The sequence below is a fragment of the Dasypus novemcinctus genome, chromosome 16 (assembly GCF_030445035.2).
Source record: "Dasypus novemcinctus isolate mDasNov1 chromosome 16, mDasNov1.1.hap2, whole genome shotgun sequence".
Taxonomy (NCBI): Eukaryota; Metazoa; Chordata; class Mammalia; order Cingulata; family Dasypodidae; genus Dasypus; species Dasypus novemcinctus.
In genome coordinates this window covers 29,688,380-29,710,229 of record NC_080688.1, presented here as the reverse complement: position 1 = coordinate 29,710,229, position 21,850 = coordinate 29,688,380, and the positions used below count along the sequence as shown (strand labels likewise).

At 39.4% G+C, this 21,850-nt stretch overlaps 1 protein-coding gene across 50 annotated transcripts in view; it reads right to left on the bottom strand.

The window, feature by feature from the left end:
- The window catches only part of EPB41L3 (erythrocyte membrane protein band 4.1 like 3), a 259,261-nt gene that overhangs the window by 87,850 nt on the left and 149,561 nt on the right, over positions 1–21,850 (bottom strand). For 32 of the 50 annotated variants that reach the window (XM_071208455.1, XM_071208440.1, XM_071208446.1 and 29 more), the window contains exons 2-3: positions 17,130–17,296; positions 11,543–11,740 (exon numbers count right to left, since the gene is read on the bottom strand). In XM_071208455.1, coding sequence (XP_071064556.1) covers positions 11,543–11,740; positions 17,130–17,285 — 354 coding nt within the window. In that variant the 5' untranslated portion in view covers positions 17,286–17,296. The remainder of the gene's footprint in view (positions 1–11,542; positions 11,741–17,129; positions 17,297–21,850) is intronic. The other 18 variants (XM_058277426.1, XM_058277428.1, XM_071208469.1 and 15 more) reach the window with 1 other exon arrangement.

Genomic DNA, 21,850 nt, shown 5'->3' with positions numbered 1-21,850 from the left:
ATAAATAGGGAGTTTAATGTTTCTATTTCTTGCCATTAATGCTCACATTTATTAAACTTAATATCATTTAGATTAATAGACCATGTAAACACCAATGATAGAACATTAACATTTATTATTTTTAAAAACTGAAAACCAGGAGACTCAATTTAACAGTTTTAGTAAGCTTTGTTTTACTTAATAAAATCTTGGTAAGGACAGATCTCAATACCTTGGGGAGTATATTTAATGTTAACTATGCCAGGTAAATGAGAAACTGCATGTTAATAATTCTTGTATGTAACTGTTCCTATGGGTGCCCCAAAGAGCTGTCCTACTAGGAAATATTTAATTAATGTCCTTTGTCCTCCAGAGTCCCTAGTGGCCTCTGTGCTTCAGGCAGAAAAGCTGCAGCTGCTTGACTGGGTCATTCAGTTATTGCCCATGATGGATGGTGCAAGGCAGTAAATCATTCTATTGGACAGAGATCCACTGGGAAGAGAGATATGCTGTAGATTACATAAACATTGTCACGGTTAAACTGAGTCAAAAGCTCCATGTTTTGCAATAAAAGGCCTCAAATACTTGTTGAGTGAGCAATACATGAACTGTGTTGAAGAAGCCCTTATTTTACAATTATTTATAACTTCTTATAATCCAAAAAAGGCAATAGTTCCACTATTTTAACCATCTTTCTAGATTATGATGATTCCATCAAGTGTCCAGTTGGAACTTCTGAAGGAACTGAAAAGTTTTTAAATCACATAACTTAAAGACATTGGGACATTTTGACAATGAGTTTGTTTTTCCAACCAAATCTCAGTAGGTGAAGTATATGAAAGGGGAACATGTTTTGGACAGTCAATCGAATCACCATCAAGATAGAGCATTCATCGGGCAATTTTTGAAAACAATCCCTCCCTTACCAGTCATCAGAATGTGACAAAAGCAGTTAGGACATAATAGTTTCATATAATCTCTTCATCCTCTCTGGTTCCTGAGAAGTGTCAACAAATGCTTCTTGGAGTCATCTCTCTGCAGCCTGTGCTTATTCCATGGGTGGATTAGTCCAGAATGCCTAGACCCCAGGCAGGCCCTTCTAGAGGGATCTGAATCGCCCTCCAATACGGAGCCCATATAACCTGCAGGCCGCTAGACAGGGCCTCACCTGGGCCCCAGCTTCTACAGTTTTACTGCTGCACTGAAGTAGCTCTGATTTGCTGCAATCTAGAGAGAAACTTCTCTCCATTGTTCTCTGGCATTTTTCCCTGGAGTGCTAGTCCAGGTTGAAATTACCTGGATCTTATAAGTACTATGTCTCCCTCACTGTGGAAACAATATTTTTATGATCTAAGTAAAGTAAATGGAGGTTCACATGGGGAGAGAAACAGGGCAGGGCTCTTTGGAGTTAACATTGCAAGATAAACCCCACATCACTTTCCAGTGATTCCTCCTGCAACAGGGTTCCCAGTAGAAAACATAAAACAAAATGTACCTTAAAATGACAAAATTTTAGTATCTGCAACAGAGCACCTAATACTAAGAAATATGGTCTCAAATTTCACATCAAATCTGACCTATTTTCTTAAAACCACACCAGATTAGATGAGAATGGTGCCCAAATAAGAGAAAGCCAAAATTTCAAACTGGATGATCTGCAGGAATATGTTGTGTTCTAATCACTTGGATCCCAACCAGTTGGGCCAAACACTGAAGCAATGGGATGAAAATAAACATGATGGCACCATTTTCTCTACTGCATGTGACAATGGCATTTTTGCTTATTTTCTTTTAAAATTCATGTTTGAGAAATAAACAGCAACAACAATAACCAACTGGCTCTAGGAGGTTGATTGTGTTCTCTGGAAGCTAAATAAAAAGAATGAACGGGGATGACAGAATTAGTAATTTTGTTGGTATAAATGAAAATCTGGTAGAATGCAAACATTTCCCAAAGGTATATGTCAAGGTGCCCATAAATGGGTTCCCCATACCAAGATCTCATATTTTAGATAATCAAGACTAAGTGTTCAAAAAATTTAATAAGGGGAAACGTCTCTTCGAATGGAAAAACACTGAACTCTAAAATGATAAAGGCTTGCAGTTAAGAAGGAGATTTGAAGGTTTGGATTGAAGAGGTAATTAGAGTTCAACAATTGTCTTAGAGAGCCAATGCTCCTTTCTTCTTGTCTTTTCCAGTCCCTGGGTTTCTCCCCCAGCCACACTGCTGTGGCATGGTAAAATGCCACCTTGTAGCTCAAAAGAAGAGAGAATAATGCCAGAGTTGAACCTCGTAAATTTTGATGGTGATAACATTAAAAATACACAGCCACAGGGAAAAACACCAACCTACCCTTTTTTTTCCTATGTCTTATTAAATTCCAAAAAAAAGTTATGCCTGTTTTCGTCTGTGCATTCTGTTCTCAATTCACCTACCATTGCATGTATTGGAGGTAGGGATTGGGGAAGCAACTCCACTTTTTTCAGTTCAGTGTTTTATTTATTTGTTGCCTTTCCCCGTGGGTTTTAGAGTAGGAAGAGGCATTTGGAGTCATCTCGTCTGAGGTTTCATCAGAGGAACTGCTGGCTTCCCAAAATGTGCCTACAGTTCCCGCTGGAACCCTTCCAATGAGAGAGAGCATGAGGTCAAGGGCAATAACTGAAGAACGTTCTTGCATAAATTTAAAATATGTCTTCCTGTAATTTCTACATTTCTATACATAAAAAAATGTTATTACAACTTTCATTGACAACCTTTCTTAGTAACTGAAAACAGTTACCCTATCCCTTCAAAATCTTACTTTTTCCATATTAAACACATCCTATTTCTTTAACCATTCCTCGGGGGAAGTTTTCTAGATCTCCATGAGCCTCTAAGTTTCTGCTAAATATGCTCATTTCAGAGTTCACTGCAATTACTGTATTATCATTATTAAACAGCTACCATTTGAGAATTTGCTACTTCCCAGAAAGTGTTTAATTTTAAATACATTATCTGCTTTAATCTTCTAAATAATGGCTTTTCTGGGACATTTTCATCCCTATTTTATTGTTGAGCACACTGAGGTTTAGAAAGTTTAAGGAAGTTCTTTGCGATCACACAGGTTACAAATGGACAAACTGGGCATCACAACCCAGCCTGGTGACTTCAGAGTGTGAATATCACATGTACACTAAAGCCGGCCAGCCAGAAGTGATCTCTCTCGCCTCAGAAACAGGGAATGACTTACTGCCTTCTATAAACTGAACACTCTACTTACATGGAAGCAGCCTGTGATTATAAGGACTCCAGGTTTTTATTTTGAAATAATGTCATACTTACAGGATGGGTGCAAAAAGAATATACACCCATACAGTAGGGTTTCTTAACCTTTTTGTTCCACAGACGCCTTTGCCAGTCAGGTGAAAATCACAGACCCCTTCTCAGAATATAGCGGCAAATAGTTTTATGACACTCAATGTCAACATGTCTTTAAATTAAATTTTAGAATTATTCAAAATTATGTTTTACAACTTTCCCATAATTTCAATACCTGGTTACCTAACTTGCTTCAACATCTGTTCAAACATCATTTTTGGCAAACATTTAGAAATTGGAGTTTTCTCATGGCATCATAAAACCATCTTAGCCATCCTTACCAACCTCTTTGCAGGCAGTCATCTACCGCACTCAGAACATGCTACATCAAAATAAAAATCATACTAAGCCCACACTATACTGTGTATTACTTAATAAATATATCATACCCGCACCAACATGTCTCCATAAGAATTTTTTTTTTTTTTAATTTTCAATTCAAGCTCACAGACCCCTGAAATCTTTCCATGGACCACTTGGGGATCCATGGACCCCTGATTAAGAACCCCTGCCACATGAACCCCAATATACACCCCCATCCTCAGTTACCTAGAGACAGCAATTTTAACATTTTTACTCCTTTGACATATCATTCTATCTTTCTACCTATCTTTTCATTTCTCCATCCACCCATCCATCCATCCATCCATCCATCCATCCATCCATCCTCCCACCCATCATCTATTTTCTGAACATTTGAGAGCAGGTAGCACACATTATGCTCCTTGAATACATACTTCCACATACACTTCCTATGAATAAGGATATTCACTTATGTAATCACCTCAAGAGTAGTTTTCAAGTTCAAGAAATTTAACATTGATATAAAACTTACATTCTGCATTCCAATTTTTAAAAAATGCCCAATAATACCCTTTTGAGCCTTTTCTCCTCCACTCTTAGATCCCATTCAGTATCATATCAATTGTCACTATCTCTTATTTTCCTTTTTTTAAGAAATTATGTAAATATATATACAACATAAATCTTCCCATTACAACCCTTCCCAAGTATAGCATTCTGTGGGATAAATCACAGTCATGATGCTGCAGTATCCTCACCACTTTCCATTCCTAGAACTTTGCCTTCACCCCAAACAGAAACCCTGCACTCAGTCTGCATTCAATTCCTATTGAACCTACCCCCCAAGTGTACTCTACTTCCCGTCTCTATGAGTCTGCATATCCTCTGATATTTTCTCTGTGGTTACTTTGGGGCCTAAATTGAACACCCTGAATTTGTAACAATCGCATTTGCTTTGATACCAACTGAACTTCAAGAGCACCCATAAATTATGTTCCTATACCTCTTGTAGCAGTTTGATATTATTGATGAATTCCAAAAAGAAATATTGGATTATGTTTGTAAACAGATCTTTTCCTCTGGGCATATTAGATTCTATTGGATTCAGAGGTTTGCCCTGTTAAGTAATCATGTAAACCTCTTGTGCCAATAGGGCACTGAGCCCCCACTCTTTTGTGTGTGTGGGGACTCAAAGATAAAAGACATGGCAAAGGACAGAGTTAAGGGCTTTTAATGTTGGAGTTTGATGCTGAAGTCTAAAGCTGGAGCCCCAGGGAGAGAGACAGAGCTGTCTGCCTAATAATCTACAGCTGACCTTATGGAGAAAAGAGAGGAGCTGAGCCCAGAGGAACCCAGACAGCCTGAACCCTGGCAGACGTCAGCAGCCATCTTGCTCCAACACGTGAAAATAGACTTTGGTGAAGGAAGTAACGTATGCTTTACAGCCTGCTATCTGTAAGCTCCTACCCCAAATAAATATCCTTTATAAAAACCAACCAATTTCTGGTATTTTGCATCACCACCCCTTTGGCTAACGAATACACTCCTCCATCCCACCTTTATATAGTTCTTGTCACAAATTACATGTTTATACATTATTATTCCAAAACTACTGGTTTATCATTACATTTTATGCATTTGTCTTTTAGATCCTGTAGAAAGGAAAAAGAGGAGGTAGAAATAAGATACAATCATACTGGTAAACATATTTATCCATGCATTATCTTTACCCAAAGTCTTTATTTCTTCATGTGGCTTCAGTCAATTGTCCTGTGTTCTTTCCTTTCAGCCTGCAGAACAAACTTTAGCATTTCTTGTAGAGCCAGCTGAGTTGTAACAAAGCTTTGGTTTTATCTGAGCATGTCTTAATTCCTCTCTTATTTTTGACAGACAGCTTTGCTAGGTATATAATTCTTAGTTGGTAATTTTTTGCTTTCAGCACTTTAAATGTTATTCCACTGTCTTCTTGCTTCCATGCTTTCCAATGAGAAATCAGCTTTTAATCTAACTGAGGCTCCCTTGGATGAGATACATTGCTTCTCTCTTGCGGCTTTCAGAATTCTTTCTTTACCTTTGGCATTCCACAATTTTATTATAATGGTGCAGTATGGATCTATTTGGGTTTATTCTGTTTGAAATTCATTGAAAATCTTGGACATATTTCATTTAATCATTCATATTTTCCTTAAAATTCTGGAAGTTTTCAGCCATTATATCTTTGAACATTCTCTCTGCCCCTTTCTCTCTTTTATCTGCTTCTGGAACTCCCATAATGCATATTTTGGTACTTTTGATGGTGCCCCACATGTTCCTCAGGCTTTGCTCACTTTTCTTCATTCTTTCCTCTTTCTGCTCCTCAGAGAGGATGATTTTGATTGTCTTATTTTCAAGTTCACTGATTCTTCTGCCAGGTCCAATCTGCTGTTGAATTGTTCATTTCTATTGTTGTGCTCTGTTTAGCTCCTGTTCACAATTTCTACCTCTCTCTCGATACTCTCTTTGTGTTCATCCATCATTTTGCTGATTTCCTTTATTCTTTGTCCATGTATTATATTAGCTCTTTGAGCACATTTAGGTGATTTTGTTGTTGTTGTTGTTTTTAAGCCTTTGTCTGGAATATCCCAGGTATGTCCTCCTTACTGATGGTTTCTATTACTTTCATATTCCTTTACCTGGGCCATCATTTCCTATTTCTTTGTATGATTTGTAATCTTTGTTGGAACCCAGATATTTTTATATTTTGATATTTCAGTGTGTTTATCACTGGAATTTAAGACTCTAAGACATCTGTCCTTTAAGCCTGGATACAGCTAGTGTTATGACAGGGTTTTCCTTGAATGCCAGGACCTACCAGAGAGAAAGAAAGAGAGACCGTGGGGGGAAAAGAAAACTTCTTTCCCAGTCTTTGCTCCTTTATCTGTGACAGTGCTCTCCTTCAGGGTTTTTCCATACAAGGTATTTGGAAAATAGCTCTAGGCCAAAGCGAAGGGGCCTACCTGGCCCTTTCTGAGAATCCCTCTCATTTTGGGCATGCACATGTGGGCCCTAGGAATTCCCCCGCTTATACCTCTGGATGTCACCTCTTCCCTAGGGAACCATTTCCTCACAGTCCAGGCTCTGTACTCTATCCCCTACAGCCAGCAAGCCCTTGCCCCCAGCAGCACGACTTGACTGCTTTCCCACAGCATTCTTTAGGAGTGTTCTGTGAGGCACCTTCTACCTACAGGGTAAGTTCTGGGATGGCGAGTCCCTCAGGCCACCACCAGACATGTTGGGCCAGATATGCATGTCTCTCGTATGTGCACAAGGGTCACTCTGCTCCCTCTGGAAATGGGTCCAGGGATCCACTCCAGGAGTGTGGGCTGGCTCTGTGCTGAGCTGGTGACACGTGGGGAAGGGCCCAGACATGGAGTCATGAGGTCTTGCTGCTTGTAAATGGCCTTTTTCTTGTCAGTACTCACCCAGTTACTGGAGTCCTTTAACTGTTTTCTGGAGCTTTGAGAAAGATGTTTCTGCCAGTTTTTGGTGCATGTTCAAAGTTTCTTTGGGGGAAGGGGCCCTAGAGTGTCTCACTCCACCATATCGATCAACAAGGACAATAGTCAGGTACGCTGCACTGCTGGTTAATGACCAGTTTCCCATCAACTTCAACCCAAGGATGGATTTTACCTTTTATGTTTTTAAATATGATGGCCCTTCCCCCAAACGCTTTTCTATTTTGCACTTCTTAAGAACAGAATTAAGTTCCACAACCATTCTTCTTAAATCCTTTCTCACTAGCTTGGCTCAGGGTTACACATTATATATTTCATAATAAAACTGGATTCTGACACATTGGTATCTTTTAAAGCTGTATAAACACACTTTAAAAACTGTCCAGCTGTGTTTTTTTGTGTGTGTGGTCATCGAAGTCTTTCATAAAAATGCAGTCAGAGGACAGAAACCACTGAGATATCTATTACAACCCTTGCTTACCAATTACATCCCATATACTTCACCAGCCAAGTTTTATTTTTATTTTTTGTGTAGCAGTTTGATATTGTTTATGAATTCTAAAAATAGATACTGGATTATGTTTGTAAACTGATCTGTTCCTCTGAGCATATTAGATTGTATTAGATTCAGAGATTTCATTTTTACTTTATTTAATCAAGATTAGGGCTTTTATTTGACCAAGTTATTAGGGCAAGCAGGGTTGAGTCCCCACAAGGAAGTAAATGCCCAGAGAAGAACACAGAGGTAGACATAGCTTATTATACAGGATCCTGCAGCCCAAGAAGAGAGATGAGACTTTCGCCTGATAGTTTGCAGATGCAGAGACCAGAGCCCTGAGCAGCTGAGAAGGCCTGGAAAGAAACGAGCCCTCCAGCTTACCAGTGAGAGCAGAAGAAGCTGGAACCAAGGAGCCTGAGGAGAGAGAGGAAGACAGAACACTCGCAGAGACTGACGGCCATCTTGTTCCAACACGTGGCAACAACTTTGGTGAGGGAAGTAACTTACTCTTTTATGGCCTTGTGACTATAAGCTTCTACCCCAAATAAATACCCTTTATAAAAGCCAACAGATTTCTGGTACTTTGCATCAGCACCCCTTTGGTTAATATAATCTGTATCATAAAAACAAAGAACATTTTGAACAAGCTTTTTCAACCGAGCATGTCACTGCTTGAGAATCAAGTCACTAATTCATCATTCATTTTTTTTCTTCAATGAATCAGCTACAAGTAAATCCACTTAACTTTATCAAGTCCTAATTTCCCAATCTTCTCAACAAAGATATCACTAGTGAACACATTTTACTTCTACCAACACCTTTTGACAAACTGAAAATATTCTACCAGCAAAGGTTTATATTCCAGAAAAAAGTTACTCTTAAATATCTGCTAAATTTATGAAAATACTTTATTATAAAGGAAAATATTATAAAGGAAAATAATGCCATGCCACTCAAAATGTTCACCAAAACATTAAAACTAACCCTGGGGGAGTGGATGTGGCTCAAGCGGTTGAGCGCCTGCTTCCCATGTGGGAAGCCCAGGGTTTGGTTCCCAGTGTCTCCAAAAAAAATAAAATAAACAACAGTAAAACAAATGAAAAAACCAATTCAGGGGAGCCAATGTGGCTCAGTTGTTGAACGCTGCTTCCTATATGAGGTCCTGGGTTCGATTTCTGGTACCTCAAAAAAATAAAAGTAACACTAAATTGTATAAAAATTCTGTCCCCAACTACACAGTAATTATAATGATTCTGAAGCATGGGATATAAATTAAGTGAAAAACAAAACAAAACAAAAAACAATCAAATAACAAAAACAACATTATACACACCACGGGCTGACTTGTGGGTATTTATTGCCCCTCCACGAAATTGCAAACTTTCTTCTAAACTCTTCTTTAAAAACTCTGGTAGCAAAGATGATAGGCAAATGGCCAATAGGCACATGAAAAGATGCTCAACATCATAAATCATCAGGAAAATGCAAATCGAAGCTACAATAAGATACCACTTTAAACTCACTAGGATGGCTATTACTTAAAAAAAAACACACAGAAAATAACAGTGTTGGGAGGATGTGGAGAAATTAGAACTCTAGTATATTGTTTTAGGGAGTGTAAAATGGTGGTGCCACTGTGGAAAAGTCTGATGGTTCCTCAAAAAGCGAAGCATAAAATTGCCATATGACAAAGCAATCCCCCCAACAATGGAAGCAACAACTCGGACAGGCAATTGCACACCCATGTTCCTAGAAGCATTACTCACAATAGCCAGAAGCTGAAAACAACTCAACTGTCTGTCAACAGATGAGTGCAAAAACAAAATGTGGTCTATCCATATAGTGGAATACTATTTGGCCATAAAATGAAGTTCTGAGACATGCCACAACATAGGTGAGCCTTGAAAACATAATGCTGAATGAAGAAGCCAGCCATTAAAAGGACAAATCTTGTATGAATCCACTTAAAGGCAATATCCAGAAGAAGCAAATTCACGGAGCAGAAAGTAGATTAGAGGTTACCAGGGAATCCAGAGATTGGTACAGGGGGAGCAGGGAGAGAGGGAACGGGGGGTTCATGCTTAAAGAACAGAGTTCTGTTTTGGGTGATGAAAAGTTTTAGTAATGGAAGGTGGTGATGGTAGCGCCTCATTGTAAAAGTAATTAATGCCACTATTCTGTGGTTATAATGACAAATTTTGTTACATATATGTTATCACAATAAAAAGTTTTGAATTAAAAAAAAAAAACAACAAAAAAAACTCTGGTAGCCATGACTAGAGGACTATTATGTAGCCCTATTTATGTCCATTACATAAATAAAATCAATAGAATCTCCTCAAAATTAAGGGGAAAAAAATCTCTTACATTATCTTTTCCAGAAAGTGAATCCACCCTGGAAAAACACAATCCAAGCTTCTTAGAATAAACCCAGTTAGGAGTGCACTATTGGATCTCTCTGTTCACAGAATAAAGATAGAAATCAATAACTGAACACTTGGGGCTAAGAAATTAGCCAAAGACAGAGCCAGCAAAATGTGAGCAATAGATCAGGGTACATCAAACCTTAGGTAGGGTTCCTGGAACAGGTATTTACTCCCTGTAGCAGTCCCTCGACATTGGTTAAGGTGTATTAAATCATAAGATTTTACTACAATTTTCTATAAATTAGTAGATGGCAGACTACATCATTTTTTATCTAAGATTTTATTTTTTAAAATTATAGTGTTTGCATGTTCGTGCAGCCTGTACTAATTTAGTAACCCATGCCACATTTCCACCCTAAATGACATCAACATGAAATGAACTGAATCTTGTTCCAAGAAGAGCATCTGGTGCAGGATGCAAAATACCGGAGCTACCATGTGGGAGCTGGAAAACTGACGAAGCAGAGATGAATGAGCGTGGACTGTGGGCGATGGGATAGGCTGGGCGCTGGCTGAGCCAGGAGGAAAGAGACATAAAGGTGGGTGGTGACACACTGGCCACACCTTCGGGCATGACGGAGGATCACAGAATAGCCAGCAGACGTGGTAAGAAGGGGTGGCTCTGAGTGCCGTCATGACGAAGGGAGAGGGCTGGACTTGGGAAGGTAATCTTCGGATGGAAAACTCCAACTCTGAAACCAAATCACCTTCAAAAAGCAGGCTGCTCCTTCCCAGCTCCTGGAGAGAAGATGCTGTGGGTGGCTCTCGCGGCTCGCGTTCACGCCCTGCATGTGTTCTCCATGATCCCCCAGAGAACTCAAAAACCATCCAGCTCTGCCACCACGGCCAGGCTGTGTGTCCCCATCTGTTAACCTGGACTTGCTAACCATCTCTGACAAAAATCAGTCAACTGCCCCTTCTCAGAGAAGAATTTGTCTTCTTAACAAAAAGAACAAAAGGTCGGATCTATCTTTTTATGCTAAAGCTGCAGTGTTTGCTATGATGGACCCTTGAACTACTACTCATTCTCTGAGCAAGAAAAGGACATGCCCAGTTCAAATGATCCAACACTCCTACGTAAAAACATTTACAAGTTTCTATCAAGCAACAAGTTCGAATAGAAAAAGTAAAACTCCATTCAAGTAGAAAAGGTAAAATTTAAATAATAGTTCATAGTCAGAATATTAAAGAAAACTCGATTTTTAAAGCCTCCCAATTTTTACTTCCTACACAGAAAATGCTGGAAATTTCACCTTTTTAAAAAAGTAAGACCATATTTTACTTTTGATTTTAACATTTTGGGAAATTATATTGTTAGTAATTTGATCCCATCTTATAGATTTTGGAAATAATTTTGTATTTAGAGACTGAGTCTGAGTAATTTTCCAGAGTTCTAAAAAACTAAGAGGTATGTGTATGCTTCATTATCAACATCCCCAGCTATCAATATCTGGGACAAAAAAGTTTTAAAAAATATGCTTACCTCCACATCACAGGCATATTCTGATCCATCCAGAAGTACCACTTTGCACTGCATGCTTTTAGGTTTTTTGACAATCTTTAACGGAGATCGAGAGAGTTTACTGCTATAGGATTTCTGAGAAAGTTTGTCGTCTTCAAATTGCTGATATTCGAGCTGTTTTGCAGCTTCTGCAGCAAACTCCCGCTCCTTGTCAGTGACCTGTGAAGAGCAAACAATGAACAGTTTTCATTGCAAGACAGGAAATAAATATTGCATTGCTCAAGCAATAACAGAACACTGTAGAAACGGGTGTTTCTATTTCCTAGAGAATGAGAGCTGACTGCATTAGGTGGTGAGGAATGAAAATACACATTTAGGTATCTAGAATACTAACAGATTCACCTAAATAACTTTTGCCATTTAAATGATAGGGCCTTATTTTAGTTTGACTTAAGGATTTAACTTTGAAGCACCAAGGTAGAAATTTCATCAAGGTTTCAAGCAAAGAAGCATACAATTTGACCTGAGTAAAAAGAATGTATTGGATAGTACAGGCCTCAAAAATAAATCATCTAAATTTTATTTAATGTACTCTATCTTCCTAATTCATTGGATCCCTCTAAATTCCAAGGAGTGTTATAACCATTCCTTATATATACAAGGTATCTTACAAACTCTAAGGCCTAGAGAGCATCAAGTATTAATCTTCTCAGTAATTTAACAATTGTTAAAATATTTGATTTCGTGCAGAATCAATTCAATGAAGTCGGCAGTACCAAAATTCATTACAAAGTAATCCCTAAATCTGTTTCATTATAATGAGCCTGTATAAGAACAGCCCTAAGCTATCCAAATGCTTTAATCTGCTTTCAGATCAAAATGGTCTAGTCCAGGCTAGACTTGATACTGCACAGCACATCCTATGTAAGAATGACATTCTCCCTTAAACCAATCCCCTCTGAAAGCTCTCAGTGTGCCATTGTCTACCTGTTCTTTTTATAACCCTCTTGTATTAAATGATAACTATGGGTAGCAACTGCAGATCCAATCCATAGGCCAGACTAGCTTTTCCACTTAAGCACTGACAGAGATATATGCCAAAATTCAGGTTAGGGCCCTTGAGTAAGCATGAGATTTCCTCTCTTATGAGCACCTCCTTATCAGCCTGATAGCTAAAAATACATGGGCTTGAGATTAAAGACTCAGTACTCGGTTTGTCATTTCAACTTTTTTTTTTTGTTAGCCTCAGCAATTTTACAATGCACTAATAAAATCATAGAGGTACTCTTTTGGTGTCTTTGTTTTGGATTTGAGGCATAGATTTCTGCTTTGACAATGGCATTTTCTATCTTGTTTTCTATCCAGACTAATATAGTCCTTTCTTCCACTACTTTGCCCAGGAACTCAAGGCAAAGTCTTGAGGAGTTCTTAAGAATAAAAACAGATCATTTGCTGGGCTTGTAAGAAGAAACCGAGAAAAAAATTGAATAACCAACTTCAAAGGCCAAAGTAGTTGAGAAGGCCAGCCCAGGAAAACAAACAAAAGAAAACCTGCTTGGAGAACTTGGTTCAACTTTCTTTGATCTTAAGTCTTTTCATATCAAAGCATTAAAATAATATGCACAATAAATTTATAAAACTGTTCATTTTGGCCTTGAGGTAGTTTAAGAAGTTCGGTAATCTTGGAATTTTATGTCAGTAATCATAATATGTATTTGCTAAGTGCTATATAATTTGCCTTAGGTTTTTGTACATTTATTTATTTTTGTACATTTATTTATTTTTATTTATTAAAAAGATTTATTTATTTCTCTCCCCCACCCCCCACCCCGGTTGTCTGTTCTCTGTGTCTATTTGCTGCGTCTTCTTTGTTCACTTCTGTAGTTGTAAGTGGCACGGGTATCTGTGTTTCTTTTTGTTGCGTCATCTTGCTGTGTCAGCTCTCCCTCTGTGCAGCACCATTCCTGGGCAGGCTGCACTTTCTTTCGCTCCGGGCGGCTCTCCTTATGGGGCGCACTCCTTGTGCGTGGGGCTCCCTATACAGGGGACACCCCTGCGTGGCAGGGCACTCCTTGCACGCATCAGCACTGTGCATGGGCCAGCTGCACACGGGTCAAGGAGGCCCGGGGTTTGAACCGCGGACCTCCCATGTGGTAGACGGACGACCTATCCACTGGTCAAGTCCGCTTCCCAGTTTTTGCACATTTTTAAAAAGCCTTTTTTTCCCTAAGTACCTGGGGTTGGAGACTGAATCGGGACCTCCTGTGTGGGAAGCAAGCACTCAACTGCTTGAGCCACATCTGCTACCCTTTAAATTTGTCTTTTTAATTTTTTATAGGAGGTAAAGGGGATTGAACACATGACCTCACACATGTGGAACAGGAGCTCAACCACTGAGCTACGCCCACTCCCCAACATTTAATTTATTTATTTATTTATTTTTTTATTTTATTATTGACTTTGTAATAATATTACATTAAAAATATATATGTGAGGTCCCATTCATCCCCACCCCCCCTCCCTCTCCCCCCCCAACAACACTCGTTCCCATCATCATGACATATCCATCGGATTTGGTAAGTACATCTTTGGGCACCTCTGCACCTCATAGACAATGGTCCACATCATGGTCCATACTCGCCTCCATTCCATCCAGTGGACCCTGTGAGGATTTACAATGTCCGGTGATTACCTCTGAGGCACCATCCAGGGCAGCTCCATGACCCAAAGACGCCTCCACCTCTCATCTCTTCCTGCCTTTCCCCACACCCATCTTCCACCATGTCCACTTTTCCCAATCCAATGCCACCTCTTCTTTGTGGACATTGGATTGGTAGTGTCCATTGCACCTCTATGTCAAGAGGAGGCTCAGATTCCACATGGATGCTGGATGCAATCCTCCCATTTTCGGTTGTAATCACTCTAGGCTCCATGGTGTGGTGATTGTCCTTCTTCAACTCCATCTTAGCTGAGTGTGATAAGTCCAATAAATCAGATTGTAGGTGCTGGAGTCTGTTGAGGCTCAGGACCTGGTTATCACATCCCAACATTTAATTTAAACGTGTTATCTCATCTCAGGCAAGGTCACTATAAGCCACATTTTTATTGAAATTTTACCTGAAACCAACCCTTTCTGTGTATTAGGGAAGATAAAATTTCACTTTTCCCCTGCTCAAATAGAAGTTTATCTACATGAGAATAAACTTCCTGAGTTACTTCAGCGTCAATTCCGGAGGCATCTTAAACCACCAACTTTCAAAGGGCAAGACTTGTTTCTGGGAACACTTGAAACAGGAACCGATCACGGGGCTCTTCACAGGTTATTAGCAGCTTTAACCATGCTGGAGGTATAGACCAAGTACCTCAAACGAATGTCAAACATAGTCATATCGTGTAGTATAATTAAAAAATAACAGTGTCAGATGTTTTAGCAAATCGTAAATGTCAAAGGCTTCCTGAATGACTCTGTGAGGGAGGTATCACCCTTCTAGGCAGGGGAGGACAGAGAAGCACACGGGTCATAAGAAACTTTCTCGAGGTCACAAAACTAGTAAACGGGACTGTACATCAGCCAAAGCCCGTGTTTGGCTACTCACCAAAATGCACTTAATTGTATCATAAGCATTAATAGCTTCCTCGTATGAGTCAAAGCATTTAAAAGTGTCTTTTCTGAACTCTTCGTTGTGTACCTACGGAAGCTGAGGCCCACAGGAATTGAAGGCTTTGGCATCCAGGCATTTTCCCCCTCTTACTGTTCTCTTGTTTGTTTCAAACATTACCAAAGACGACAGAGGAAGCATATTTAATCATGTCTGGATACAGATACTCATCCTTCTCTCTATAATTACCCGCACTTCGATGGTATTTCATTTCACTTTAGAAAAGTGAAGAAGAAAGCATTGAGAAAAGCCACTCAGTCTAATAATTTTTAAAAAGTGAAGATTAAAAAAAAAACAAATCCATTACCACCCTCACTCCTCCATGAAAAGAAAAAGAAAGAAAATATAAAAGAAAATCACGAGACAACAACAATAGCTTCTCTAGATGCTGTTTAACAGGCTGGGATGGTTCTTCCAAGCTCTCCATGGCAAATCTTCTTAGATCAGATAGAACATCAATTTATAGAGCTTAAAAATAAATATTACTGGTTCTTAAATGCCATCAGAAAAGAAATAAAATAGTCTTGTAAACATATAATTTAATGTTCTAGTAATGTGTTGCGCCTTCCAAAAATTTTACTAACATCCTGATTTCATGTCTCCTCTAACATCTTCCAGAACAGGAGTTATTAACCAGGGGTCCATGAGCTTGATTTGAAATTCAAAAAATAAACATTATTCTTGTGGGGATGTGTTGGTGTGGGTGTGATACACTTACTAAATAATATACAGTATAGTGTGGACTTAGTAAGGGGTCCATGGTTTTCATCTCACTAGCAAAGGGGTCTGTGGGACATAAAAAGGTTAAGAACCCCTGTTCTAGAATTTCTAGCTTGACACACATATTTCCAAACTATAAATGGTCAGCCACCTCCAGATTTCTCCACAACATAATAGTTAGGAACCCTAAAACATGTTGATTCCAAGTTTAAATTTAAACATATATAGACTCAAGGCACAGCTATAAATCAGTTTTAATTTTTTGGATGCAAACGTATAAAAGAAATATTTCTATTATGCATGGCAACTTGAACATTTACAGGGGACAGAGTTGAAAATATTCATGTATAAAGAAGGGGGAAAGAAACCTACCTGCACATCCTCTGAAGAACTGATGCAATTTTAGGGTCACAGTGACCCCTGGGAAAAATCAAAATAACTCTAACTCCTAGGCTTGAAATAGAAAAAAATCACAAGGATAATTAAAACTGGTGGTTTGGTTAGAGCCTGAAAAAGGTCTTTAGAACAGCCAGGTGCCTCTGCATTCACTTTTGCTCTAATACTTTGGAGAAGTGTGTATGTGTGTGCGTTGGGGGATTTAAATACCTGAAAAAAATGGATATTTATAAAGGATGGAGAGTTCCAAGCCCCTACAAAAGAAACTGGGTGTCTAGCCTATGAACTTTTTATCTTAATGAAGCACTGACGAAGGACAGAGGAAGGAATTTTTTAACTTACACCTTCTCCTTTTGTTTAGGGATGTTAACAATTAGTAGAAAAAGCTTTCCTTATTTAGAAGCCACTTTACTGTGTACCAGGCAACACACCTACCTTGAGAACAAGAGAGTATATCTAAAAGGATTTCAGAAAATTTAATGTCAGAAAAAAATGTGATGCTTTCCCTTCCTTTAAACATAGATATAGCAACAGTTTGCAGTCAAGACTTCAGTGTGAATTTAAGGGTTTTAATTAAATGAAGGAGTTACCAAGGAAGGATATGGAATGCCATTCACTGAAAGCTTTAAAATGGCATAAATCTTCCTCTGCCTGGGGCCAGAAGGGGTGACACAGATGGCCTCGCATCCGTTCCCCTGGTGCTAAGATACCGAGGCTCAGCCAGATGCTGAAAAAATGTTCAGTCAACATGGGCTTCCTGATGGACTTTCTACCAGGGTCAGGTGATGCTAGAACGGCAGGGAAGAGGCAGGGAAGAGGCCAGGGGGGCTCACCTCCTTCTTCACGGGGGTGCTGTGCCCTGCAGCCTCCGGGAACTGCTCCACGGCCTGCTCCTGCTCCACGCCGAGCCCTTGCTGGCCCCCCGCTTCCTGGGACTCGGCCTCCTGGTCCTGCTTGGATTCCGAGTCCGATCCAGATTCAGTCGTCATGGTTGATTGTTCTGCAAGAAGAAAAGAGGAAGATCCGATCACTCGACGCAGTTACCTTCCCAAGGAGAGGAAACTAGGAGACTAAGTGAGAAAGGCTAAAGGAAAGCACATTAAAAACGATGGGGAAAGGCAAGAACCGAAAGACAAGCCCGCACACCTCATGAAACAACTGTTACATTTACCCAGTTACATGATACAACAGCATGAACCTGGAAAACATGCTCAGTGAAATAAGCCGGACACAAAAGGACCAACAATGAATGACTCTACATTTGGGAAATATCCAGAGCAGGCAAATTCATAGAGACCCAGAGTAGATTACAGGTTACCAGGGAAAGGGAGGAGGGAGAATGAGGAGTTGTTGCTTAATGGGTCCAGAGTTTTCTGCTGTGGGTGATAAAAACGTTTTAGTAATGGGAGGTGGTGAGAGCATAACACTGTAAAAGTTACTAAGGCCACTGAATTGTACTCTTGAAAATGGCTAATATGGCAAGTTTTATGTTATATATATGTTACCACAATTTAAAAATTACCCAATGAATATCAGAAATTCATAACAAAGATGGTTGCCCATGGATCGCTGGAACTTAGCATTTTTTCAAGAAGGAAAAAGTTTATTTGTAATGATCGCAGGTTATATTCCTATTAGATGTTTGCCACAGATGATCATTAAATGACATTAAAGGGATGTCACAATAATGAAGTGACTTGGGTGCGTTTAATTTCAGAAAAATGAATACGTTGCATCAGCTAAATACATATTTTAATCAGTGGCAAGAATGATGTCATATTTGAAGCAACATTCTCAGTTCTCTCTCCCCTTTGTATTTCCACACTGGGACCACTCCCAACCCCAGAATATATGGATTCTTCCATGAAGAAATGCATTTCCTATTTGATTCTCATAAACGGATTGCCCTCTTTTACATTAGCAATCATAACTAAGAGTCTTCTTTAGCAGCATAAATTCTGTCCTGGACCAGGAAAATTGCTTGCCAGTTTCACTTTACCTTTCTAGCCAGTAATTCTTGTATTCCCCTTATTTCCCTGGAGCTTGAAAGATAAGCTCTTCTGTTTCATATCTCACAAGGAACTCAATCCAATGATCTGAACACACAATAAGCTGCTCTTAAATTCTGAAAACACAAAAGAACTTCTAAAATAAAACTACCACCGTCTAATAGTTTGCAAGTCAAGACCCTTAAATATATTGTGTCTCAGCTTCCATGTTTGCCAGATGAACATCATAACTAAGGAACTTTCAGTTTATTTCCTGCCGTAATTGTGTGCCTCAATATTATACATGCCACTATGTTTAAAGCAGGTTTTGCTCCAAATTGCAAGAAAAATCCTCTGCCAGTAATAGCCAGGTCATCTAAAGTACTTTCTTAAGTATGTAGGATAAAACATCTCACAACCAAGTATCTGGGAATGTCATATAAATTCCCTTTCCTAATTCTAATTTTATGGTAAAAAAAAAAAAAACAGATCATGAGCAAAGGGGTGGTTTAGCACTTTAAGTAAATGATAAGCCTATTGGTATAATAGAGTTATACAAAAATATAACTCATATAACTCTATAGTAACAAACACCATTTAGTGCCTATTTACATAGTACCTATTAGGGAATATATATTATCATTTGAAGAGGAACATTAAAAATACCAATCTATGTTACATACTAAATGCTATGTCCCTACTTACTATGATTACCAGCTCTTCTTTCTGTTAAATAAAAGACATATCAACTTGGCAGGTCATCAATGTATGTAAATATCAAGTCCAGAGCCAAGCAAGATTGTGATCCAAACAAAACTGTAACAGATTCTCTTCTTTTTCCCAACTTATGTTATAGGCTTTCAAGTAAATCTTGAAAGTAAACATTATATTCTCTTTTGCATGGCTCTATCAGAAAGTGGCATGAAAATAGGAAGAAAGGATTCCAGAATGTAAAACCCACAGTTAGTTCCCTACTGCTGGAAGTGGGGGTGGGGTTGGGCTAGTTTTATAAAAATTGATTCGAATGCACCAAACGTTTATTGGGTACCAAATAGAAGCCAAGCACTGACCACGGTTTGGAAGCAGAATTTGTTGTAACCTTCCTCCTCACCTCAGGTTGCTCACAGCCAGCCGCCAAAAGCAGCCTCTCCTCAAAATCCATTTTCTCCATCCTTCTTTTAGTAACTAAACTTCTGGTTTTACTGCTGATACAAACCTAGGGGGCCATGAGTTGTAGCGATGTGATTAAGTCTGAGCCAAGGAGACAGAAAATGGACTCAAAGTTCACGCCATCTTTGTAAGGGCAATGCTTGCCCTTTCCCACTGGCTGGAAAGTAACAAAAAACTGCAACCATTGCCTTAGATCCAGACATGGAGGTGCTACCTTCAGAAGGATGCCAGCCAGCCAGGGTCGCTGAACGATGCCTCGGAACTCAGCCCACCAGCTCTGGATTGTTGCATGAGGCAGAAAGAAACTTCTGTCTCATACGAGCCTCAGTGTACTAGCTCACACCAAACGAACCCCCAGCCTACAGACAAAAATTCTACCAAAATACAGATCACGCTCTAGTGGTTTCCATTTTATAAAAACAAAGTAGCCTTCCCTTGGCCTTACCCACCACCCCATCCAGTTATCACCCTATCTCTCTGCTCCCCAATTCATAGCCTATTCTGAATTCTCTCTCAAAAAAAAAAAAAAGTTGTTGACCTTTACTGCCTTTCACTTCACCTTTTGAGCCACCCTCCAGTCTGGCTTGGACCACACACTCCATGGAGGTAGATCATGGGGCCAAGGCATTAGACTGTGGACACTTGCCTGGTCTCACCTCCTCTGACCTCCTAGCAGTGCCAAGGCCCGGGACTTCTTGCTAGGGATTCAACACACACCAACCCCTCCTGCTTTCCTCCTATCTCTTGGCTTCTCCTCCTTATTTGATTTATCAGGCTGCTCCTCTTTCCAGCCTCCAAGCATGGTAATGTCCCAGAAAACTTTTAATTCTAAGCTCTCTTAGAATCACAGGATTCTTATGACGTCCTTCTCCAGGGCTTCAAATACTTCCCTAAGCTAAAATGGCTCCCTCATGCACCTCTCTGGCCTAAACCTCTGTTCTGAGTCCCAAGCTAGGACCTGACTTCCCAGTTGACCTTCTCCATTTGGATGTCCCCCGGGTATCTCTGTTTTTTCTCTTCCAAACCTGTCCCTCCTTCTCCCATCTTCCTCACCTCAATAAATGGCAATGCCATTCCTGCAAGCCAGAATTCCCGAAGTCCCCCCTGACATTTCCTTTTCCCCGGCCTTCCTTATCTAAGAAAGTCTTGTTGATTCTAATTCCAAAATAGATCTTGAACTGGTCCCGTCACCACTGTGAGCCACCATTATCTCTTCCCTGAATGCCTTTACTACCCCCCAACGGGTTATTCCTGCTTCCATTCCTGCCCACCTCTGGCTAATCTCCACATAGTAGTCTAATCTATAGAAAACATAAATCTAGTCATATCACTCAGCTGAAAACCTTGTAAGGAGTTGCCAGTGCAACTTCCAATAAAATCTGAACTCTCAATTTCTGTGGCTAAGGGGTGTGCATCCCATCCCTGCCCAGTGTCCACTGCCCACCCCTCTTGTCCACTAGCTCCAGCCACAATAGTCCCCTTTCAGTTTCCAAATTGCATCGAGCTTTTCTGCTTTGAGGGTTTTTTTTAGAGGCATTCTAAGGAATGCAGAGAACATTCCTCTGCATTTCAAATGGCCAATTGCCCATTCCTCAAGGCTTGTCTGAAAAAGGGTTCCCCTGATTACATGGTTATTTTAACTATACTCCAGTGCTTCCTTCCTATAATTTATCAAATATTATAATTATCTCCAGCCCTGACTTCCTTCCCCATATCCTCAAGGGACATGACCATTTCTATATATCCCACATAGTACTGACAAATAGCAGGTATTTCAATAATTATTTCATGAATGACTAAACAACAGTCAATCTCATTTATTTCAACATACATGTATTTAAAAGTGTGTTAATTCTTACAGTGGTCTTCAACCATTGTAAAATCTCTTTAATGTGGATGAGGAATAGATACTTCCTATGTTTTATAGCTAAGAAAACAACACAGTTAAAAGTTTCAGAACTGAAATTCCCTACAAGGTAATAGACACTATTGGTTTATTTACAATGCAATTGTTTTACCAGTAGGCCAAAAGACTAAAAAAGAAAATGATTAGGTGATTTAGAGAATAAACAGTCACTAAATCATTACTTTAAAAAATAAAACACATTAAAAATAGAATTAAAATATTACCAGGCAATGCCACTTTTTGGTATATACCCCAAAGAACTGAAAGCAGGGATTCACACAGGTATTTGCACACCGATGTTCACAGTAGCCAAAAAGTGGAGCAGCCCAAGTATCCATCAACAGATGAATGGATAAACAAAATGCGGTATACAAATTCAATGGAATATTATTCAGCCACAAAAAGGAAAGAAGTTCTGGTGCATGCTACAACATGGATGAACCTTGAAGACATCAAGTTCAGTGAAATAAGTCAGATGCAAAAAACAAAT